At 38.6% G+C, this 26,520-nt stretch overlaps 1 protein-coding gene across 1 annotated transcript in view; it reads left to right on the forward strand.

The window, feature by feature from the left end:
• Nucleotides 1-24,553, forward strand: part of VEGFC (vascular endothelial growth factor C) — a 140,095-nt gene extending 115,542 nt beyond the window's left edge. Inside the window, exons 5-7 of the mRNA XM_075197457.1 lie at nucleotides 16,853-16,962; nucleotides 18,068-18,401; nucleotides 20,018-24,553. Coding sequence (XP_075053558.1) covers nucleotides 16,853-16,962; nucleotides 18,068-18,401; nucleotides 20,018-20,132 — 559 coding nt within the window. The 3' untranslated portion in view covers nucleotides 20,133-24,553. The remainder of the gene's footprint in view (nucleotides 1-16,852; nucleotides 16,963-18,067; nucleotides 18,402-20,017) is intronic.
• Nucleotides 24,554-26,520: the final 1,967 nt, after the last annotated feature.

Below are 26,520 nucleotides of genomic sequence, written 5' to 3' on the forward strand. Positions count from 1 at the left end.
TTAATTCACCCCTGGTGCAAAGTACCTGCTGCTGATCATTGGACCTAAAACAGGCTCTAAAAATTTATATTTTTTTTGTTTTTAAAAATAATATGCACCCTTTCCCCTCTCTTAAAAGTTAAACCAGCACTAGTGGTGCTATCCTACACTGGTATTGGCAAATCAGGGGGACGGAAAGCATGGGATTCCCATAAAAATGCCAGTATCACCACTAGACTATGACAAACAGGCCTGGTGACACTGTATCAAGCCAGCCAACCCTTGGCCAGTCAACATGGTGCTGAATTCATTAGAGTGATAGGGCATCCTAAAGAAAACCAGTCCTGTACTATTCCTACACCCCTGTTGTGGTTGGTGTAGATTAGTTGGCAAAATTAAGGTGATGGAATGGCATTTTGATATGGTACACTTTTGGTTCCTGCATGCCCTGGTTGTCTTAAAGTGGTTGGGTATGCTGTCGCTTGTAGTACAACAAGTGCCAAGTTACCCATGGTGACCAACTGGTACCTGTAGTGCATCTTGAAAAATGTATATTAAAAAACAACAAAAACACAAACACAATGATACAAAAATAATGCAAAGAATGACCTCTTTAGTGCTTTGCATTCATATTTTATAGACTAGAAATTTCCCATGCCTTGAAGTCTGAGCATGGGAAATTCCCAGTCTATAAATATAAATGCAATGCACTGTAGTGGTCATTCTCTATGTGGCTAGCTAGCAAGCAAATCACTTGTCATACTAAGAGGGTTTTTATTTTATTAACCCCTGAGATGCTAGGCGTCTTTAACGAATGATACTCTTAAAATGTATCCTATGAGTTTTAGTCCAATGGTTTTGGTCCACTAGTTTTACTCCAGTGGTCTCAATTGGCATACTATACAGCCTAGCAGTTACCTTAAAGTACCTGCGGCTCTGCATACTATGCAAATTGTCAGTTTAATGGACTGAATTTACACCTACATTTTTGGTGTAACTTTCGTCCAAATCTGCATAAGGCCCAATATGTAAGAGGTACGGTACTGCAGAGGCAAGGTACGTACAGAATATGGAAAAGGATGAGGAAGCACAGGTGAACGCAGCAGGAGCAGACAAGAAGACAGAAGAAGAGAGAGCCCTGCTTGTGCAAGCTTACAATCTAATAGGGAGGGTAGAGACTGAGACCAGAGAGATGGGGCGACAGGGAGAGAGAATGTGAGCAGGGGCAGGCTGGCCAGCAAGAGTGGAATTGGGTGAAAAACTAGCAGGGTTTGACGAAGGGGAGGGGGTTAACATGCATTCAAAACTTTGGAGGCTGGTGGAGAGTCTTATATAACTAAGTGCTGTATCATTGAGAGACCGAGGTTTCTCAAGATTGCAACATCTGTGGATATCAATACAGCTAGCAGAAAGAGGTACACATTTTTTAGGAGCAACAAGACGTGAGTTCATCACTATTTTACATACCTCTATTACCGGTATATACTACAGCAAAAAGTACAGTTTTGGATATGCAGCCCACGATTTAGAGTCATTAATTGGGATACGGATGACTGCTATTAATATACTGATGATATTGCGGGCTTAGATCGGAGTTTTATTTATCATTTTTTCATACCACCTATTTTACATCCATATGAGATTTTTAGTTATTTGATTGGCCAATCATATTATTATTTTTATTTATGGTCAGATATATGTAGAGCTCTTGTGGCGCTAAGAGCTGCCACTAATCAATACACATATTCAGATATCGTATCTGGACTTCGATTGGAGTATATTGTGATCTATTTGTATTAGGTGGACAGATATGCTTGGTCATACTTTTGATATTGTTTTGGATGTTATGTGCTGGATACTTTTATGTGTTCTAATTGTTTTTTATATGGTTTAATGATATGAATAAATGTATTTATATATGTGATTCGTGACCACATTATATTATTTTTTATTACTTTTTATGATTAGCTGGCTGGTTTTTAGCGCTGCAATTTGAGTCTTATTGGAAGCATAACCCAGAGGGGGTGTGCAGCATGGGAGCAATCTTGGAGGTGGGAGTGGGATGTTGTTATCAGAGGGGATTTTCCATGATGGTCATTTAATGGAGAGGGAGTGGAAGGAAATGCAGATGTAGCTGGGGGAGGAGCTGCAGAAGTCTTTGTAGGTGTGGGTAAGGGGATTAAATTGGATTGTGTAGGGATCCTGGAGCCTGTGTAGGCATTGGCAGAGTGAGGAGGCAAATGGATCATTAGGAGAGGAAAATCTTTTTTGCTGCAGTGTTTAGGATTGATGGAAGTGGAAAGAGATGGGTGAGTTGTAGGTCTGATAGAAGGGAGCATATGAGGAAGAGCCTCATCCACTTTGAGAGGGCCATCATTACAGCTTTCTGTCAGGTGAAACTAATGTCTAGTGTATACAGTCCACTGTAATAGTCACAATTAATCAAGGACACATTTTGAGTTTACAGTCCCTTTAAGAGCTGATGACCTAGGGCTAAAATACATAGGCACACAAAAGGCTCATTTGCCACTAGCTTTAAAGAGCAAGAAAAGCCACAATTTTATATTAATATATAAGAAAGGCTTACTAAGCTCAAAATATCCATGGAAGTGTATATTATGCTTGACTAAATATGTCTACCATGCTTCCTCTTCATTTTTATTCGCAAGTTACCATGTCAGGAGAGAGATTCTTCTCTAACTAAGTAGGCAGAGTTTGAGTGTAATTTGTGTAACATTTTTGTGCAGAAAAAATATATAGCATTGATTGGGTGCTTCTAGAGCACAGCGAAATTGTGGCAGAATGTATCATAATTTGAGTTTTGTTGTAGAACAGGCCATTTCCCAGAAACCTAAAGATACTGGAGGCGCTTCAGCTTTCCTTAATGGAGTGGAGAGGTAATACTTTTTTACAGAACTACAGTGGAATGTTATGGTAACACACAATAATATATTTCACCTCATCCATAGTTAATGTTTGTAATTTATTACGTTCATATACACTAATAGATGCCTCATATATGAACTCTTACTGTAAGTATTTTTTTACAGTAGAAAACACCAGAGGACTAATGACACAAAGTGTAAATGTCAACGCTTAGAATTATTTAATTATTCAAATTATTGTTACAATAACTCAAATCAGCAGTACCTTTTATTACATGCAGGGGTCACTATTACCTGGCTAGGCATAATTGCTCTGCTCACTTCTACTTAAGGACAGTCCTGTTTACCAATGAGCTTTAATATCACTGCAGGTCTGTTGCTGTTATTTCTTACAATGCTTTGGTATAAGCTGAAGTGACAAGCTGCTGTGTTTGCATTGATTTTCTTAGAATAACATAGCAAAACCTTGGACCAATTCCATATTACATCTGGAAAAAGTCTCACTTTAGTTGCATGCAGAACTTAAAATGCTTAGATATGCAGTGTAATTCATGTTAGAATTACATTAGTTTATAGGGTGTTAAATCACATGAATATAAGAGAACTCTTTATTGTGTTTGCTTAGAAACTAGAGGATTCTGTACGTATTCTGAAACTTAGCACATCAGTTAAGTGTCGAGGGTTCCTAAGGATTTATGTAAGATATGATAATTTGGAGTAAAGGTGGCATTTTTAGTCAGAATCTAAAGAACATATACTATGATTTTTTTTTTCTCCATATTTCATATAATTCTCTCTTCCCTGCATACTTTTATGTGTGCTATGCATGCAATTGGGCTGAGTGTCTGGTATATTTTTTCACTTATGTTATATTGTTGAAGAAGTGAAATCCTCCCTGTCATACTCCCAGTAAGGACATTCCACTGTCCTGACTTTATTTATGGTCAGTGTAGCACAGATGGTTTCAAGGAAGATTTTCATTGGCTGCAGTCAAGCTCTGCAAGTGCTGAAATCTCTGTAGTGTAGTTTAAATATTCTGTGGCAAGCTGTTACTTGCTTGATAAACTTGTGGTATTAAATTTACATTTAGTCCTTATGGATTGATAAAGACTGTATAGCTATACAGCGCCGGTTCTAGGGTCCTTGGCGCCCTAGGCACACTGTGAAAATCGGCGCCCCTCCTTCCCCCCCGCCCGCAGACACACTTTAAAAATCGGCGCCCCCTGCCGCAGGTACCCTGTCAAAATCGGCGCTTCCCTCCCCTCCCCACGTCTTTCCTTATCTTACCTGCATTAAGCTGCTCCTCTCTGCTCTGTCTTCTCCCCTCCACTCACAGACACTGTCGGGCCGTGATGATGATGTCACGCCCGACAGTCAGTGAGCGGAGGGGAGGAGACGGAGCAGAGAGGTGGCGGTGGCGATTCATAGCCCCTTCCCCGTGGATTTCTCAGAAGCTGTACGGGCCTGTAGCTATAGCTAGTAAAATAATTAAGTAAAAGTCACACATTATAGCAAGGCTTTGCACACTACTTTAACGGTCTTTACTTTAAGCCCTCCTATATCACAAGGTACATATTAAAAGTTGAATTACAATCTTGGGCTATTCTGTAGCCAATCACAATCTCTTGTCAGAAACATCTGTGCTGAGTTTAAGATAAATGATGCTCATTCAGAGTAGTGAGATGTGGGCTGTTGACTGGGTCGTAATGTCTCACACGGCATTACGAGCACTTAATAAATGTGGCCCTCGAGATTTTTCAAGTTATTCTATACATAAGAGAAAAGATATTTAACGTGTGAACTGATTTATGCTGATTTGTATTATTAAAAACAAAAATTCCTGAATACAAATATAAGTATTCAGGCAATGCAAAAATACTTATTTAATAATTGATTACAAGATAGTTCAAAGTGTTGGTTAACGTTGATGCTGCCCTAGTGGTAATTGAGGAGACCTGACTGATGTACTGATATTTAATAATAAGAGGTGTTTAATATGGACAGAATACAGTACTTCATTATAAATATCTGTATTTTAAGTTCTGCTATTACTCCCTCTCTAAGCCTATGTCATACTAGTTTTCTTTCTTACTTAATAAGAGTGGCTTATTTGCATATGTTTCCTATGGGCAGCACGGTGACTCAGTGGTTAGCACTTCTGCCTCACAGCGCTGGGGTCATGAGTGCAATTCCTGACCATGGCCTTATCTGTGAGGAGTTTGTATGTTCTCCCCGTGTTTGCGTGGGTTTCCTTCCAAACTCCAAAAAACATACTAGTAGGTTAATTGGCTGCTTTCAAACTGACCCTAGTCTCTCAGTCTGTGTGTGTGTGTGTGTGTGTGTTAGGGAAATTAGACTGTAAGCTCCAATGGGGCAGAGACTGATGTGAGTGAATTCTCTGTACAGCGCTGCGGAATCAGTGGCGCTATATAAATAAATGGTGATGATGATGATGATGATGATGATATATCTCCATAACTGATTATGACTCATTGGTTAAGTGATGTATATCGCTTATCATACTTAGCAGAAAATCTATCAAGGGCTGAAAAATCTTCCAGTATATCAGTTTCTTTCATATAGGTGCCTTGTTGTGAAAAACAGTGGATTGATTGAATCACAAGGGTTGCCATGTAAAAAAGTAGAAGTTTTTAAGAAGTGTTTTTTTTTTTATAAGATTGAATTATTTGCAAGTTCTTTCATGAGAATATTTTGCTGACACATTTGACTTTAAAAATTGGGTAATGAGCCAAAGGAGTCTACTACCGTTGTCATTATTATTTATTTGCTAGCTGTGGACACGTATTGATGTTTGCAATAAGGACTAAGAATTTACCACAGTGAATGGGTATTTTTTTTATACTTCTTTCATTGTTGATGGCAACGCCTCATGGATCCTAATGTCAACATATGTCTGCAATTATTTTTAGAGAATTCTACCAAGCCTGGAATACATTCCATAGCTGTCTTACAACAAACCTGTTTTACTTTTCTAGCAGGTGATGAAAACATAATAACCAGGTTCCAGGTGAAATAACGCACTTATTTTTATACATCAATCTAACACAAATTACAAGTGTTAATGTCATTAAAACAAAATCACTATTTAAAATACACTAAATATTTCAGGGTTTTTTTTTTTTTTTTTTTTTTAATGTGACTTATCTTAACAGTCATCCGTTTTCCTCTAAGTACTACATGGCAGGCTTAACTATGAGTTAGCTTCCATTTATGTCAAACAAAACGCCCCCTCAGAGAGAGTATCTAAGCCGGCTCCTCCTCTTCCTCCATGTCTTTTGAGTACTTCCCAAGCTGTCTTCCGAAACATAAATACATATCATGCAACCTTGTTCACTGAAGAACATGTCTGCTTTAATGAGAATCTCCCGATGGATCAAACAACAAGGTGATAATGACTAGGAAAGGTATGGAAGGATGTCCATGCACTACTCTGTCACAGAAGCCTGAACCTTCATTCATGCAATAAGCTTCTTAAATTGCTCAGGAGGCTTAACTTTCCCTTGATTTTTGGAATTGCACATAGCACAAAACACTCATTCAGATTCTGCCATAATTGTTTTATCTAAAGCTGCACAAATCCTTTGTGTTTTGTTTTTCCTTTTTCCTTTATCCAGGCTTTACAAGAGTACTGAGAATGGATACATTAAAGCTAAAGCTACATATGTACATTGTAAAACACCCCTAATTTAGGGGGCTTACCTTGTGCGAGTGTCCCTTAGAAATTTGGGATAGGGCCCAGGCTCCATTTTGCTGAACGACAAGTTTATTGCTTGATTTGTTAAAAGTGATAACACAGTGCTCTCCATTTGGACAGGGAACACTCTTTATAGCAGTTGTGAGTCCTTTCCTGGTGCCCGGCGATGATGCAGTGCGCGTGGATGTGTAAACCCGCTCCAGGCATGATCTTCAAATATATTATTCATTACTACTGCTGCTCCTGAAGGCAGCAGCACTGCAGTCACCAGGTTGCCGTCCTGACTCAAGCTTACCCCACAAGTGGTGTGTCGCTGGAATAAGAAACCAAAACACACTAGCACATAAAAAAAAATAAGAAACTCCTTGCTGACTTCTCTAGCTAGAGTCGGATAAAGACGAGGCAGAGGAGGAGCTGGCTTATATACTCTCCCTGACAGGATGTTTTTGTTTGACCTGCCACAAACCTAAGCCATAGTAAAGGCTGCCATGCAGGAGAATATATATATATATATATATATATATATATATATATATATATATATATATTAATATAATTTTATTTTTTTATTATTATTTATTTACTTTATTATTTTTTATTAAACTAGGGTTGAAATAGATAGAATTAGAGTAATACATTTTGTGAATACTGTAGAATTTCAAGGTAGTGTCATCACACCAAAAATAGAATTGTTCAAAGGATTTACTTATCTGTTAATATGTGGGAACAAAAACCCTGGCGAAGAAAACCACTGGCAGACAGTTGCGCTCAGATGGCAAATAAGCTCAAATGAGTGTAAAAGGATGTATCAACAAGCACCAGATGATCACATACACACTGATGGCCATGCAAGCACAATCATTAAATGTTTCACATCAAATTCTAGAAAGACCTGGGTGTAGGAAGGACTATTAACCCAGCAACTAAATTGAGTGCCTATCCAACAGAAATACTAAAGCCTTCTCCAGGACCAGACAGAAAAGGTTTGGTTAATATACATGGTCAAGGTTGCCAGTAGCTGACTGTCTTAACATTTATAAAATGACTGGCTTCCCTTTCATTCTACTGGTTCTTCTTATTCCAAGCAGGTAACTGCACAGAAAACACTGCTTTAATATTGATGCATGACAACGCTTCTGCCTTCTGCCGTTACACATCTGACACAAATCCCGCAGGAGAGTCTATCCACAAGTGCTATGTGTAAGCTAGATGACTCCTCCACTATCCTGGATTCCTCATAAGAATTCTTGAGCGGTAGTCCCACTGCTGCTGCTGCTGCTGGGGGTGGATCTTCATCCCAGAAGCAAACCAAGAAGAAGACAACTAGTAGTTTATAACAATTGACTGTTAAACAATCCTTTGCAAGAGGAAGCAAATATGAAAGCTGTTACCCAGTCGCAAAGCGGATCACAGATGCCATGGTGACTATGCTAGTATTAGATCTGCGTCCAATATCCACTATTAATGCAGCTGGTTTTAGACAGTTACTTGAAGTCTTGTGTCCTCGTTACCAAATTCAATCACAACACCATGTTACTAGAAAAGCTATTCCTCACCTCTACCAGAAGGTTCGTAAAAAATTTTAATTACTGGGCTGCAAAATGCCATTCTACCCACTGTACACTTAACCTATGTGGACAAGCGGAACTGGGCAAACTAAAGATTATTTGACTGTGACAGCCCAATGGGTTGGTGACTCGCCTTCACCAGCAGGAACAGCAGCAGCATGTACCCAAGAACGTCACATTTGTCAGAGGCAGGCTACTCTCTCGGCTTCAGTAAGAGGCATACAGCTGGCAATCTGTCACTAAAACTAAGGGATGTCATTGCAACATGGCTTATCCTGCTTGGAGTCTCCTCTGGATATGTCATTTCTGATAACGCCACCAATATTGTGAGAGCATTACAGCTGGGTGAATTCCATCACTTTCCCTGTTTTGCTCACACAATAAACTTGGTGGTGCAGAGCTTTTAAAAATAATGACAGAGACGTGCAGGAGACGCTGTCTGTGGCCCGCTAAAATATATGGACATTTCCGGCATTTGGCAACAGCATGTAGAAGATTACAGCAGCTACAAGAGCAATTAAATTTGCCCTGCCACCAACTGAAGCAAGTGGTGGTACCAAGGTGGAATTCCACCCTGTGTATGCTTCTGAGGATGGAGAAACAGCAAAAAGCCATCCACGCTTACTCCACAAGCCATGACATTGGGAAAGGAGGGGTGATGTATTTTACTCAAGCGCAGTAGAGAATACTTTCCGTGTTGTGCAAGGTACTGACACCATTCGAACAAGTCACCTATGAAGTGAGATCAGACACTGTTAGCTTGAGCCAAGTAATTCCGTTAAATAGACTTTTGGAAAAGCAGCTTGAGAAACTGAAGGAGGAGATTAAACAAAACAATTACAATAAGTATGTCGGACTTGTAGACCAAGAAGTTTATTGGCTTCGCCAGGATCCAAGAGTTATCAAAATCATGAAATCTGATCAATACATTTTGGCAACTGTGCTTGATCCTAGGTTTAAGGGCTTTGTCTTCTGTTTGTTTCCAACTGACCCAGATCTGAAGAGATGCAAGGAGCTCCTGGTGAGCAAGATGACAGCTCAAGTATTATGTGACAGGACGGTGTCTCCTCCTTTAGTTTCTCAGTCAACTGCTGCTAGGTAAAAACTTAGAGACCCAGGGATGATGCAGAAAAATCAGGACAACATTTTGACATCTGGTCTGGTCTAAAAGAATTGGCGAAAAAACGTGACACATCAGCGATCGGTGTCGGAGGCTACTTTTTCAAAATGTGTAAAGATGATGTTCATAAAAATGAACTACAATTTCCACAAGAAAGGCCTTTCCCGCCAATTACATCAAAATACAGTGACTTCTGTAATGGTGGATTTCAGCGGTGATGAATTAATAATGTGTGAGGATGATGTACACACTGATGAGGGTGCGGATGAGGCTGAGGATGATGACAACAACATCTTGCCACAGTAGAGTTCATTAACAGCACTGTTACTGTGGGCAGCACAGTGGCCTAGTGGTTAGCACGTCTGCCTCACAGCACTGGGGTCATGAGTTCGATTCCCAACCATGGCCTTATCTGTGTGGAGTTTGTATGTTCTCCCTGTGTTTGCGTGGGTTTCCTCCGGGTGCTCCGGTTTCCTCCCACACTCCAAAAACATACTGGTAGGTTAATTGGCTGCAATCAAAAATTGACCCTAGTGTCTCCCTCTCTGTCTGTCTTTGTGTGAGTGTGTCTATATTAGGGAATTTAGACTGTAAGCTCCAATGGAGCAGGGACTGATGTGAATGAGTTCTCTGTACAGCGCTGCGGAATTAGTGGCGCTATATAAATAAATGATGATGATGATGATGATGTTACCTTAGGTGTCTTACGTCCATTGTTAGCTTGTTTTGTGGGGGCCCAAACAAACCAAGCACAGCAGCCACAAAAGTGGCACTCCTTGTGACTGAAGTGCTTGGTTTGTTAAAGTGTGCATGTCCTTTTTAAGATCCAACATAAGGGTAGGTGGGAGGGCCCAGGGACAATTGCATCTTGCACCACTTTTCCATTCAGCTGCCGCTGTGTGCCAATGTTACCAACATGTGCTATATACTGTTGTGTGCTTTGCAAAAATCAAAGACACCCATTGATGATGCAGATGACTTAGCACAACATTTTGACATCTGGTCTTGTCTACTGTAAAAGAATTGACCAAAATTAATGACACCTCTGCTGTAACTCCAACTGATCCTACTATCAACTATCAACATTCAAAGAATGGTGGAGGATTATTATTAATTTTGTGAATGGTATAAAGACAACAGTTTTATTAGCAAAGAACAACGTTGCTTGCAGCAGTAATGTAAGCATGGATGTCTAAATATTTGTGTATATGTATTACTCAAACCTTCACTTTGATGCTGTTTCATCAGTATTTCACAACGTGTTTGTAATCTTCACTTTACCTCACAGGTTCCTAAGTATATTATAATTTTTTGGGAATTGGGGCTGATTCGAAGCTCAGTGATGACCTTTCTTTTTGCTGTGAATTTCAATGGCTCTTTTTAGTGCATTGTCTAGAACAAGAATGATATACTCATGTCAGAGTGATCACAGTCAATTTTTGGACACCTGGCTGATTTACCCTTCTGAATTTTGTTGTCAATCATCCTTTCAATTGCTTCTCTCTCATACATGTGACCACATACTTTGTTATTCACTGGGTTCACAACCTCCAACCTGCCGGGGAACCCTAGATTGGTCTTGGTCTGACAAATGCATACATCCTGGTGGGGAGGGGGGGTGTCATCGCTCATCGCCATGTATCAGCTGTAGAATTGACACAGTTATGCAAGGAACAGGTGGAACAATCAAATGAACCATAACTGATTTCATGAGCCATTCTCAGTTTCACTGAGACACACCCATTTGTTTTCTGAGGTCTCTTAGCTGTTATTTAAGCTGGACATATTTATCGTCCTGCCGGGATCTCATTCAGTGGTTCACGTTCTAACTAAAGTAAGATCTCGTCAACTGTGTTTATATTGGCTTAAATCTTTGTTCAATGCAGCGAGTTCCAACATGGCAGATTCCATGCTGCCCACATGTTCCGTGTCACAGTCTGTATGAAGCAGATTTAATGCCAGTCCAGTTGTAATATCCATTCCTGTGTTTACATAAGTTTGGCATTTCTTCAGGGATGGAGAGGGAGGTATCCACAGAGGAGAAGGAGATTAAAGATGCAGCACGAGCAGACATGGTTTAATAATGTAGAGTTCATTGACAGCACTGTTAGGCTTAAGGCAGCTGATCTATTGGTAGCTTGTTTTGTGCGGGCCCAAACAAACCAAGCACTTCAGTCACAGAAGTGGCACTGCTTATCGCTGGAGTGCTTGCTTTTTTAAACTGTACATGTCCTTTTCAATATCTTACAGAAGGGTGGGATGGCCCAAGGACAATTCTATCTTGCACCACTTTTCTTTTCTGCCACTGCTGTGTGGCAATGTTTCCTAGATGTGCTGTGAACTGCAGTGTTTTTGTGTCGTTGCTCTTTCGCTTAGTATCCAGCCAGCTCGCTGCAGTCTTTGTCCGAGAGTGAATGAAAATAATATTGTGACCTGTAAGGTGGTGAAAATTGACTGGATATGACTGGAAATTACTGTTATTGAGGTTAATAATAATGTAGGAACAGAAAGAGAGCAAAATTATGTGATTTTAGCTATTTTTTCTAAAAAGTACAGATCCAAAAACAAAAACAAAACACGCATGGGCGGTCTTACCAAAACCAAAATACAAAGTTAAGCAGATCCAAAACCAAAACCAAAACATGGGGGTCAGTGAACATCTCTATTTTTTTTAGAATGTGACAAGATATTGTAAATTACATTTTTCAGTATTCAGTCGATAACACTGATCCTGCCACATTTCAGTGTCAGTAAGTCCTTGACGCCATACCTCGTCCTCTGCTTCTTCAAAACTCTTTTGCAGACATTGCATTTGTTCCCAGAGAGGTATGTGGGGACCTAAAGTGAGCATCCATTTCCTATAGACACTTAAGGCATTGATGGGATTCTCCTGTTCTTTTAAAAGATGTTTTGGGTTATCCCTGTGCGCGCAGTACAGGTACGGTACACCCCGGATCTGGTATTCCACTATCAACTCCTTCACACTCATTGTCTCTAATGGATCTGTAGAATCTGCTAATGGGACCGATTCTATTAGTACATTTGCAGGGCATTCATCAGGCATATCCCTGTGACAGTCCATTTCCATCTTGTTTGTACTGCTGATTATTGTTGTGGATTTTCCCTTGGCTAGATTCTTCATAGTACAAATAACTTAATTTGTAAATTCATCCCATTCTGGTTCATCCCAAAAATTCCAGGCACTTGCTTCTTCCTCTTTCAACATTAGGAACACATCCAACAGGTTCTCCATTTTCTCCTGTAGACTGGCTCCTTTCCACATAATAATCTTTGGCCACTCCTGATCTCAATAATCCAGAATGTGCTACACTATGGTGGGGTGGTGCAACACAACCATAAACCCATCCTGCAGACACTGCCACAGTCCTTCATCCAAGAAATCCCTTCCCCCGGGTGCACTGTACTGCTTCATCCCTTCCTTTGGGAACTTTTTCAACACTGGGCTGTGATCTGCTCTCTTCTTCTCAGAGCTCACCCCCATTTTACTTCAAGGGATCACCTCACTGTGATTTCCCCTCCTTGAGAAACAGTTTCATCTTCCGTACTCCACTGCACCTTCCAGGAATCAAATCACAGAATGAACACCACCTCTTCCCCTGGAGTGGCTCCTTATATCTAGGGTCAAATTTCCACAGTGCTTTCCCCTCCCTGGGCAAACCCCTGGGCCTCTCCTTGTTAAACATTGGTGAGTGCTGGACTAGAGGGGTTGGAGAGGGGAAGGGAGATGAGCTGTACTTTCACAGAAACTCCCCTGCTAGATGGCATGTCTGGCCTAGTTTCGTGAGAACAATGGACACTAATTAGCCTTCCCCCTCACCTGTATCTTGCAACCTGATCCCTACCCATAACCCCCCCATGCTTCACTTTTAGGACAATAAATAACAACTTCACTGCCACATCATCAATATACAATACACAATTTACATATTTACAATGCGCTAGAATGTACCTTTATCCACATGTAATTAGTCACTGCATTTGTTCTCTGTTGGGCTGGGGAGCAAAAGTAAGGGCTATAAAAAGTATTTGCTATATGCCAAGCTTATTGCTAACAGAATGAAGCCAATTCTGCCTAAAAACATTCACTCAGACCAGGTAGGATTTGTCCCTGGACGCGAGGCAAGTGACAATACCACTAAAATAATTGATTTGATCCAGTTTGTCACTTCTACCAGTACTTCAACCGTTTTACTATACACAGATGCGGAAAAAGCTTTCGACAGAGTCGATTGGGATTTCATGCACGGTACACTTAGCCATTTGGGTTTGGGGCCGGTGGGGCTGGCAAGAATTCAAACATTATACACACAACCAACAGTTAGAGTTGGGGTTAATGTCGATCTATCAGAACCCGTTCATATAGCAAATGGAACGAGGCAAGGCTGCCCCCTTTCTCCAATGATTTTCATTTTATGTAAGGGAGGCACTCGCACGGTCAATTAGAGCAAACCCTGATATCTCTGGAGTCCAGATGGGAGACAAAGAATTTAAGTTGGCACTCTTTGCGGATGATCTTCTGGCTATCCTCACGAACCCAGTTTTCTCCATTCCGAACCTAGTGTTGGAATTCCGTGTCTTTGGAGATTTATCTAATTTCAAAATTAACTACTCAAAGTCAGTGGCCCTCAATATCTCCTCTCTGTCTAATGTAATTGAAGGTCTGAAGTCGGCTTTTCCCTGTGTTTGGCACCCCACACATCTTAAGTATTTGGGGGTGATCATAAATAAAGACAATTCAAAGATATATGCAAATAACTTCCTACCCATCACTGCAACTATCCTCTCTAATTTAAGGGACTGGCTCCAGAAGGATTTTTCCCTGATAGGTAGAGTTAATGTTGTAAAAATGAACTTAGTTCAAGAGTTCTCTACCTCCTACACACACTCCCAATCCATGTCCCCACCTCATGGTTCAGTGAGCTGCACAAGGCCATTAGACATTTTGTTTGGAGGGGCAGGAGACCTCGTTTCAAGCACGACATATTATACAAACGCAAATGCGACGGTGGTCTACAGCTGCCACATTTCTCAACATATTATGATGCGGTCATGCTAAACAGGGTTCTTGATTGGACAAGAGGGGGAGGGGACAGGCAGTGGGTCTGGATTGAAGATTATGCATTAGATACAGGTATTGATCTTGTTCCATGGCAGTCTTCTCTTCCCGCTGTTAAACACCCGACGATATCTCCCACTCTGGCCAGATGGTCAAAGCTGCGCTCTATTCCAAATATTTCCACAAAACACTCACCCTTGATGGCACTTTTTGACAACCCAGACTTTCCCCCTGGCATCTCAAGACAGTCTTTCCAACATTGGATCCAAGCAGGGATAACTCGGGTCGGTTAGCTGGTGGACATGTCTGGAGTCATACACTTTGCTGATTTGCAGGTAAAATGGGGCCTACTCAACGTGGAAATTTGGAGACATATCCAACTGAGACACTTTGCAGGTTCTAGGGGAGTCCGTGAGGAGGCAGGCAGGAATTGCACACAGTTTGAGGCCCTCTGTACAGCGGCCCAACGCCCTAGGCACACTTTATCATCTATATATAAGATTTTGATTGTGCATTTATTCAAAGTGCTACCTAAATTCACCAGGGATTGGGAGCGGGAGTTAAATATAGCCATACCTGAGTCAGAGTGGGGGGACATATTTAAGCGCACTCAAGCTAGCTCAGATAGCATAAGAGTGGTGGAAACACATTATAAAATATTGACTCGGTGGTACCGGTGTCCCAGTCTCCTGGCAAAAATGTTTCCTGGGGTCCCTGATCTCTGTTGTCAGGGGGCATCGGGCACTCCATTACACATTTGGTGGGAATGCTCGGAAATCAGACCTTTCTGGGATGCGGTCATTCTCATCTCCAAAACAATCGTGGGAATCGAATTACCAAACTGTCCGAGATTTTGGTTACTTAACGACACTAATATGCCAGTTTCCCAGTATAAAAAGTCCTCAGTAAAGTATCTCAGTGGTGCTGCTAAGGCTGTGATGCCGGTCCACTGGAGATCACCGTTAGCCACCACTATAAAAGAATGATTTGCATGAATAGACTTTTATATGGCAATGGATGAAGTAATTTATTTGGCGGATGATAAATATAGAGCATTCTACATGCTGTGGTCCTTTCCTCCCACACTCCAAAAAAAAACAACATACTGGTAGGTTAATTGGCTGCTATCAAAAAATTTACCCTAGTCTCTCCCTCTGTGTCTGTCTGTCTGTGTGTGAATGAGTGTCTATATTAGGGAATTTAGACTGTAAGCTCCAATGCGGCAGGGACTGATGCGAGTGAGTTCTGTGTACAGCGCTGCGGAATCAGTGGCGCTATATAAATAAATGGTGATGATGATGATGATGGTCGGAATGGATCGAGTTTAAAGATACCGTATTGTTTGCTCAGTGGAATGTATGAAGCCCAGCTTCCCCCTTTCCCCTATCTCCCATGCCTTTCCTCCCAGTCTTCCCCTTCTACCTCTCTATCCCCTATCCCCCTTATTTTATTTTATTTTCTCTTTTAAGAGTGGTTAAGCAGATATACACCTTTTTGGGTAAACCTGTATTTGTTGTTGTGCAACGGAAAGTCTAAAGTACTATATTTTTGTGTTCATACTGTTGCATAGATATGTATACGCTGTTTCATTTCAATAAAAACAGATTATATATAAAAAAAAAGTACATGCTATAATCCATGTTTTGTGGGAAGCAAGGGACTGGCTGGTTAGTTTGATATTAATACCTCGTTTCACCACAAACTCTGTTTTGGACCTGTTGAGTTTTGGTACCATTAAGACATCCATGTGGACAGAAGAAATGTCATATATGTGTAACACTCATGCAATTATGACATGTATAATAAAAATTAAAGAATATTTTATGATATTTGCCTTAAGTAGCATTTGTACTTGATGAAACATAGGGTTACAAATCATGCAGTAAATTTATAGATGATCTATGGAGACTCTTTGAATAGCTCCTGAATAAAATCACTGATGCATAAGGTGACTTGTAGTTCTATCAAAAAGTAAGCTTTTGCACAAACACAATTCTGCTGTCTTCAGAGTTTCATGTAACTACCATGGCAACCACAGTCACATGACAGATGATGTAGTGAGCAGAGATACTTTGCAATGCCCCTTACAGCTATGTTTGGACTGTAAAAACATGTTGAGAGTCTTTAGGCTAGATTTACTAAGCTGCGGGTTTGAAAAAGTGGGGATGTTGCCTATAGCAACCAATCAGATTCTAGCTTTCATTTATTTATTTAGTACTTTATACAAAATGACAGCTAGAATCTGATTAGTTGCTATAGGCAACATCCCCACTTTTTCAAACCCGCAGCTTAGAGAGATTTTGAAAAGAATATCATGATTTGTAGTAGGACAGCTAAGAAAAATGACTATTGGATTCATGATTAAAAGGCATTTAAAAATTAAATACTGTGTGGGGGTGCTGCTTTAAGCAATTACAAAAATTTGATTCAGTCATAGAACAATATGTTTAACCTTTCTCAATAAAAAAGAAATGCTGTAATGTAACCTCTGAAATATGTTTCTTTCAGATGCCAAGTGACAAATAAGACATGCCCTAGTAACCAAATTTGGAATAACCATTTGTGCAGATGTATACAGCAGCATGAGTTTGGCTACTCATCACATCACGAGGAATCAGGTAAGAAGATTTCTACCATGATGAACACATTAGAAGAGATCATTCCTTCAATATATCATTAATTATTTTCTCTAGTTATGTATGTTCATGTCCTTGGGGAGAAGAGAATTCCTTCCGCAGAAAAATTGTCATGCTCATAACGTATTGTTTACATAAATCATGTGCAGTATATGGTAATTATGCTTATTAGATAGTACTGACGTAATATCACATTACTGCTGTGTGTTTTTATTATTATGAATAATGTAGGCAATATGACAACTTATTATATCATCAAGATAAGAAAATTACAGCAAAGAAATATGATCTGCGTTATAATAATACATACATTAAACGTTAAACTTTTCCGTGTGTATGATTATCTTTCATCCGTTTATGTAAAGATGAACGATTGCAATTATTCCGTGGATATTTTATTAGTTCAAAACTCAGTATAGTAACAGTTCATTTCATGTTTATCAGCCATCAATGTCTAATGCATTGGCAGGTTTTTCAGGGTTATTGTAATTATAAAAAAAAATATGGTAGCAGAATCCAGCATTAAAAATTTTATTTTATGGAAGGAAGTCTTCTTGAAGTAAAGCAATAAGCAGGTATGGTAAGAAGTGATATAAAATAAGTTTATTGCATAAACTTGTTCTACATAGGATAAAACGGTGACCCTACCGCATCCCCAAGATTCATCTACCTTAGGGTCCAGATGATCACCTTACCTCTTTGCAGGAATTCCACTTAACACCACATTAGAGATTTTAAAATAGGTCCCATTGTTTTTCAGGTGCAGTTTAATTGCATGGTAAATCTTAAAATGTTTCTTTTTGATTCTTGTTGAAAGCAAACAAAACACTAACACTGGGATTCCAGAGTCTCCTGCACATGCAAATTAGCTTAGTTGACTATAGTAGAATGTTACAAGAGCTAAAGTGTTTTGTACATTTTTTCATACAGTTCATTTAATACAAACAGAAGAGGGAGATACACATAATTTGCTACAACAAAATATGCATATTCATTTAGGACTGAATTGTATTTGCCTTTGTATTAGTTTTTTGGGGAGGGTTTCACTTTCATTTGCTTTATCATGTTTTGTTTATTTTGTCAATAGACTCCGCTGAAGAAATTCATGATATTTGTGGTCCAAACAAAGAATTAGATGAAGAAACCTGTCAGTGTGTCTGCAAAGGGGGCTTGTTACCCTCAAGCTGCGGTCCTCATAAAGAGCTAGACCGAACATCTTGTCAGTGTGTCTGCAAAAATAAACTTCTGTCCTCTTCCTGCGGTCCCAACAAAGAGTACGATCAAGAAAGATGCCAGTGTGTGTGTAAAAAGACCTGCCCAAAACACCAGCCATTGAATCCTATAAAATGTGCCTGTGAATGCGTAGAAACTCCAAACAAATGTTTTCTCAGAGGAAAGAGATTTAGTCATCAAACTTGCAGGTACGTAGGTGGAATGATATAAAGCAAGGGCACTGGACTGAGCAATTTGCTTTGAACTGTTTGATGTACGAAATGCAAACAGACGTGTAATATACATATGAGGACAGACGTCTTTACTCTAAAACATTAAGGTTGTACTGTTACACATGCAAGTTTATAAGGCAATGAATTGTGTAATTGTATATTTAGCCTATTCAGCCAAAAATAATTTCATATTTTACTGTTCCTGTCTACCTCCTTCTCCAGTATTTTTTTAGTGAATAAATAGCTACTTTTACCGAATCTTTATCTTCAGCCATTGCACTATTGGAACCTAGCGTCCGGTGTAACACATAAACAGGAAGTTATGATTGCTGTTGATTAAGTATACAACATCCTGAGTTCCTGACGTGCCATTGCCAAAGCTGGACTAACTGTTATTTTTTTATAGAAGCTTTGAGAGTGACACTTACAGGTAATTCAGTATGTAAGTATACATGAAGGTGTGTAAATATATAAAAGTGTATGTGGGTACTGTAAGCATGTATAAGTCTGCATGAATATGTGTGTGAGCAAAAGGTGTATTATTAGGATCAATACACCCCTTACTTTTAAACATAAGGATGTGTACTTTGGAGGTCTGTTACCTGTATAAAATCACCCGGCCTGTTGCCTTGGGCCTTTTTGTGGTCACCGAACTCATATATGATTTTTCCAATATTGTTATATTTCACAGTATATTTGATAGGTAGAAATGCTAGAACAGTAGGTTTATCATGTAAGTCAAAGTCATGGATCCAACAAGTTTTGTTCTGATGTTCTGTTTGTCTTGCTTGCCACCCCAGTAGTTTTTTCTCTTTAGCAAATCACTAAAGATATTACAAGTTACATATTTTTTTAAAATCAGAATAGAACTTTCTTAACAAGGAGCACCAACAATAACAGATAGTTACAGTAAGTAAGTACAAAGGAGTAAAATGTCATTTTTAAGCACTGAACACAGAAATAAAATCAAACTATAGAGTGAACAACCTACAAACATTAGGAATGCACATTGTTATGGGTCAAATAATATTTAATCAATTGCACCAGGGTTATGTAGGAGGTATTGCTTTCAAAGGTAAGTAAGCCTTTGTAAGTATCACTCCTTCCTATTTAGAATCTCAATGCATGTCGTCCAAAAAAAAAAACACCAATCCTGAATAACAGCTAGTCAATATCTTTCAGTTGTTGATTGAGATTGGGGGCAAATGTGGTCAAATGATGGCCAAATATGACTATATGTGGCCCAATCACACTAATTATGCCTTTTATATTCCAGTCATTTAACCTGAGCATCAAATGGACCAATTTTTCGTTTTGGGCAAAACACATGTGCCCATATTAGACCTGTATCCAGCCACTTGGCATTAATGATCAGTTGCCAAATTATCTGTCCCGGCACTTTCAGCAGACAGCATAGATTTAGAAGCAGAAATAACTATGTGAGGACACTACAATTACTTGAGGATATGGAAAATCTGTTGTGTTGTATGCAGAATTAAATTGTCACAGAAGGATTTATATGCATAGAAAGATAGTGAAGTATCAGTAGCTGAATTTGCCATTCAATAATCATTCTTGGTTTTCTCTTGTAGTTGTTACAGACCACCATGCACAACTCGACCGAAACGATGTGAACCTGGTTTTTACTACAGTGAAGAAGTCTGTCGCTGCGTTCCCACATATTGGAAAAGACCACACATGAACTAGTTGTAGTAAATGATGTTTCATATGCTTTGGTAAAGAAGAAGACTTTTTCTTATTCTACTTTCTGGATCTACTATTGCATTGGAAACCCTACATGGAGTAAAGACACCTACATTGTGCATTATGTAAAAGTCTGGAACCCAAGTTTAAACTTCGACCAAGATTTCTTTTTATTTTTGCAAGGGCTTGATTGGACATTTTTTCTGCAATGGCAAAGCAAGTCCATGTTTTTTCCTGTGTTTTTTTTTATCAAGATAATGACTATATAATTTATTTCCACTAAAAATATTGTGCAGCATTTCTGTTTATAGCATTTATAATGTAAAAGCGCACTGTGATTAATATTTTTATATCATGTAAAATATGTTTAAAGTAAAAAAAAAACCACTTGTACTATAAGCCACCAAATATGCTCAGTTGGATTTCATATCACACCTCAAGAGTACCCGTTTTTAAAACATTTTATTTTTTTATTCTATTTTAGTATTTTGGATTTTGCGACTGAAATTCTGTTTCATAATGCAAATTTACTATCAGTATTGCACTGCCTTCATATTTCTAGGTCTTAATTTAATTTGAATGATGCACCTGAGAATGGAAGTCTAATAAGTACTGTACTGTATTTCTATAACTATAAACCTCCAATATTTTTAACATTAGGATTTGTGTGAACACCTATGCCTATTATAAACTGGGTGGTTGTGGTAAATTTGCCAATTCTCATGGCCATATGTTGCAAGCACATGGAATATTCAATATTGGCTTTCGTTATGACAGCATAGACTTGGAAAGAAAACAATAAACAGGCATTATATAGCAACATACTAGTTGTGAATGGATTTTTACCAAAAGTTTCCACAGATAGCTCTAACTACTTTTCTATATATCCATGTCCATATAGATGAACATATACAAATGTGATTGTTAAATGCAGAGAATCACCACCTGGCAGATTAAAACATAGCATAATTAAAGAGGATACATCACTGTAATTTAATTAATAAATGCCAATTTGAGACTGCACATAAATAACTTTGACTTATGATGATCTCTGTGCATTATCATTATTAAAATGCATTTAGCTAGGCTTAGGGCACCGTATTGTATTCAATCTTTGTTTTTTGTTTTTCTTTTTTCTTTATGTCCCAATTTTGAAGTTGACAGACATGTAACAACCTGTAGCCAATCAAAGTATGTGAATACTCAAAGCCGCACCTAGTATATCAGGCTATGAGTCTGCTGATCTTGTAGGAGGCAGTGGTTTGTGCACTAGTGTGATTATGATTCCAGGGCAGGGCTGTATATGACGGGAGTTACCATTATTTGAGGAGGGTATCGAGGTATGCAGGAGGCCTTAAACAGAGTAAATGCTGTAAGTTTAATGGCCAATTGGGCCATTTTAGATGTTATTGGCTGCAAATCGCATTGGGAAAGTTCACAAAAATTCCACCAAAAAAATCACAATCACATTGGGATCTATCAGTTGCTGACCATAAAGGACATCTGAACAGATATGCAGTTATCATCTAAGAACAAAAGGAGATAAGAGAACTACTAACAACATGAGGCATTCCTAGTGTGTTATTCTGCTATTCAGGATCTGTTGATGAATACACATGTGACTAGCTAAAGTAAAGTTGATCATCTAACTGCAAAACCGATGACCAAGTATGGCCAAATCAGACAGATCCTGCTTGTGTTTGTCCACCTTTTGGATAGTGAAAAGAGCAGATTTCCCAGCAGCATAGAATAGTGATGTCAGACAGTTGTCATTCTGATGTAGAAATACACCTCTATATGAAGCAAATTTCAGACATCCAAGCTGTTGATATGGTGTTTGCTATAAAGACTATTTAAGTCTTAGAATTAAAAATGAATATGATCAAACACATGATTCCATCTGCCACAGAAAGAGCTGGTGAGGTATTGGATCCTTCTTCAATGTGGGCATCTTGCTTTGGCAAAGCTGTTCTGTCATCTAAGGATAGGGCACGATAGTACAGCATCTAAAAATATTATCTTAGTTCCAATTTAATGTCCGCAGAACAAGCATTATGGCAGCTCACACAATTATGTTTACAAAATAATTACACTTACAACAAAAACATACAAGTATACCCATCTTGTAAACCGGATATATGTCCCTTAACTTAAATCTTTCCTGTGTACCATATTGTATTATTTCAGTGTTACTTTTTTGTTTGTATTAGGTTATTAGGGGCAAAGTCAGGTAGCCGTGGTGCCTAGAGGTTTAACTGCTGGTTCCTAACCCCTTATGTTACATTTCATAGCTTTCAATGGGTACATAAAGGTCCCTGGCTGCTCAAAAAAACATGGCACACCTAGACCTTGGATTTGGCTTCTGAATTATGTATAATTTTGTGGCCTCCTGACATAATTGACAGAAAATTATATAGTAATATTATATACACTACAATACTATATATATTTTATACTGTATGTATATATTAATACTTTATACAATATTAAATACATGTGCAGCCAAGATAAATGCAGCACAGGCTAACTTCATGAATTATATTTTGAGAAGACACAAGTTAATGTTCTCATATTTTGTCTGTGTCATGCATCTGTCGTTTACTTTACGTCTAGGTATTTCTCTGCATTTATAATGTCAAATATGACCTTGATGACCTTGTGTTTTGTAGCGAGCCTATAGTGCACGGCACGCAGTCACAATTGTTCTGTGGGTTAAGATTTTGTTTGCAGGCTTGTGACCATGCTTGCAATGTTTTGTGAAGTGTGAACTATTAATTCCTAACGTGATGTTGGAATACATTAGAAACTGAATTTACCGAAGTGTGATGTTATGCAAGATGTGAAAACATTCACCTTTACAACCAGCCAAAATGAAATCTGCAGTTTTGAGAAACCTCTTCAAATGCAGCAGAAATTTGCCATTTTTTTTGCCATTTTTCTACTCTTGTCCAAAATCACACTTTAAATTAGACCATTTCAGTCTTAGCTTTCCATAGTGACAATAACAATGTAAATGAAACAATTGCACTTTTGATACATTTTTTTAAATCTTTTTAGAAAATAATATTTGTTTCAAAGATAGCCAAAGTTTGAAAGCATGTACTATTATTTTCAGACTATTCGCTGTATTACTGGTTAGGTTACATTTCTCTCTCTCTCAATTCATGAAGAACCCACATTTGTTCTTTTAAGTTCATGAAAAAAATGAATGTATTGCTATTAATATTTGTGCTTATCATCATATGGTGGTAATTGCATTCATGATGTTTCTTCCATAGATATTTTGTTTTTTTCTTATAAAAAAATTTGATTTCCTTGAAAGTGCTGATATGCTTGAGGTATCTGACTTTGCAATAAATATTTGAAGAATGAACACCTAAGTGCCAAGTTTGTTACTATTTAGATCTAGTAATCGCCCTGATATTTATACTATTCAAGGAACATATTTTTCCCTCTTATTTTAAACCATTTTTGTAGCTCTCCACCATTTTTACCTTATATCCCCAAGGTCAGGGTTGTACAAACATTTTTGGTCTCAAGGTTGCATTGGCAGGTGGTACTCATTTTAAAGGGTCGCAACAAAAATTAACTTGCTTGTATGTAAAATATGTAGAATTTGTTAGAGGAAAAGAATACCCTCATTTGCAGTTAAAACTCTTGCAATGACAGACGCCATATTTTGAAACTGCTAGAATGCCTGCATAATCTGCTCTCTCCAATTTGCATATAATACCACTGGTATTAGCTGGGACATTGTAACAAAGAAAAGAGGAAAAGCCAAAAATAAAAGTAACAAACAAAAAACCATGTATATGTGTGTTGGATAATTACCTTTTTTTAAAGGAATGGATGACTCGTCTATTTGCTAGAAAACAAAACAAAAACAAATTTCACATACTCTTAATGATTCCTCTGATTGGTCTAAGTTGATAAATTGCCTCTCATAGTTATGTTGCATTAAGTTTGATTAACTATATTATGCTTCTGTTGCAACTGATATCTGTCCAATTTATATGTATTGTAATGTAACCCCTTGTGCAGATATTAATATTAGAAACCACTTGGCAAATCAAAGACTACCTGGAAGTACAAGATTGCATGCAGGATGATTTTATATTTGTAATAACTTGGAAATGACTCCTTTTAAAACGGGGGTATATTATTTTTAGGATTACAGAATTCACTGGCTAACTTTTTTTTTACTAATCCTTATTGACGTTATAGTGAATTACTGACAATGTTGATGTTTTTGTGAGGGGGTAGAGATGTAGGGCAGGCATGTGGTTTGGGCAGAGGGAGACAAGAGCCTGGTTTAGGCACAGGGATACAAGATTCTGGGTAATTTAACTGTAAGCCTCTTTCTGTAAACATGATCTGCCTGGATATTCTGAGAAGCACACTCATTGCTCACTCCAGCGGTTAATTAAAATGAGGATGAACTGGGAGAAGAGGCTATTTAATTACAAAAGCTTATTGGCAGCCCAGAACTGTGCCCTCCCACCAATCAGGGTATATATGAGGCCTGTCGAACCTGTTAAATTCTGATCTGGGGGTAAATGTATCAAGCTGAGAGTTTTCTGGCGGGTTTGAAAAACCAATCAGATTCTAGCTATCATTTATTTAGTACATTCTACAAAATGATAGCTAGAATCTGATTGGTTGCTATAGGCAACATCTCCACTTTTCAAACCCGCCGGAAAAATCTCAGCTTGATACATTTACCCCCTGGTGTGTTAAGCGCTATTCATTATCTCTCTTACCCATGGTGGAGTAGCAGTCAAAAGAACTGACGAGATGTAGCCATATCTGCTTCAATCTCATTCTCAGTGAGGTATGGCGCTTTTCTTGACATAGGGACATTGCTTCTAGATAGCTTTGTGACATACAATAAGCACTACATACTGGACATCAGCAAGCAGCAGTATAGATAAACCTCTGTGTTAACATAGTGTCATTTTTCAATTGCACACAACTTTGTTGGAGAAGTCAAAGGCAGCCATACAATTTTGTCTAGTTTTACTTTTTTTGTGTTCACACTTTTTCTCCACTATTTGAATTGTGTAATATTTATAATACTATTGTAAGTTAGAACCTTTTCCATATGTGTAGATATATGTGCTACTATACAGTTATGTTATTTGTGGGTTGTTCAAAGATTATATAAGTAACTTTGTAAAGGACAAGGAAATGATTAATATGTTTGACAGGGCCAGGCTGACGATAAAACAATTGTTCAGTGAGCTACTATGGAATAGGCTGTGTCCACTAGGCCACCATGAAGTGGGCTCTACTGTCTATATTGCTAGCATAGAGTGGTATGTGTCCTCTAAGAGGCCTCTAAGAATAAACTACATTGCTCACTGGGCCACCATGGAATGGGCTAGGTTGACTAGTGGACAAACAGGGGATGGACTACAGGATAATGCAGCTTGTCTTCAGTGTAGTAAGACAACTTTGGTCACCACTTAACCAGAATTCAATATAGTTATTGATCATTAACAGATGAGTATAAAATCACATGTTTAACCCATTGCAGTTGTTGAAAATGTACTGAACAGATTAGTATGTGGATCATATATTAATTCACTGCATCAGTAATACCTTATAACGTGCCATTGATTATATTTGTTTTTTTCAGCATCGACCACAACAGCTTGGGTTCTATTGTGCACTAGCCACCAGGGAAAAAGCTCTATTCTAGAATGCTAGAATGGCCACCAAGTAATCGGATCTATTATCTAAGGGTCCATGACAGGAATGGGGTCCATTGTCTGTTGGGCACCATTGAATGGTTTTTACTGTATACTGGGTCAACAGACAATGGTCTCTGTATTATATACTAGCCATCAGAGAACGGGGACTATATTGTACACTAGCAACAATAGAAAAGGCCTGCATACTCATTATAGGAATAGGCTGTGAGGTCAATGTGGAATCACTGTTCCTGTATATTTTTTGGAGTCTGGTTAATGTGTAATTTGTAAAGGTAGGAATGGGAAATTGTTGTCAGGGTGGGGAGAAGTAAGTGGCATTTTCATATTGTTGCCAGAACTTTTTTTTTTCGCTATTGACATTTGAGCCAGAAGAAAATAGAACAGGTATTTATAATACACATACTGTACTATTGTAATATGTCTGTTTCCTTGTGTAGAGAGTTATTGCTGAGTCCCAGGCAGATCTCCAAAAGATATGTTCCTTCTTGAGATATAAATATGGCCCTGGCAAGACAATGCCTTAAAGAAGCTGAACAACTTTAGTTGTGCAGTGTTTGTGCTAGTAGTCGTCTTATGCAGCTTTACTTACCTGCTTCATTTTGATACATTTTTTATCAAGCTTAAACTGGAATGCCTGCTCTCTCTGGAGGAGAAAACATTTCTAAAATGTGCACAGC

This window comes from Mixophyes fleayi, chromosome 1 (assembly GCF_038048845.1).
Source record: "Mixophyes fleayi isolate aMixFle1 chromosome 1, aMixFle1.hap1, whole genome shotgun sequence".
In the NCBI taxonomy this organism is placed as follows: Eukaryota; Metazoa; Chordata; class Amphibia; order Anura; family Limnodynastidae; genus Mixophyes; species Mixophyes fleayi.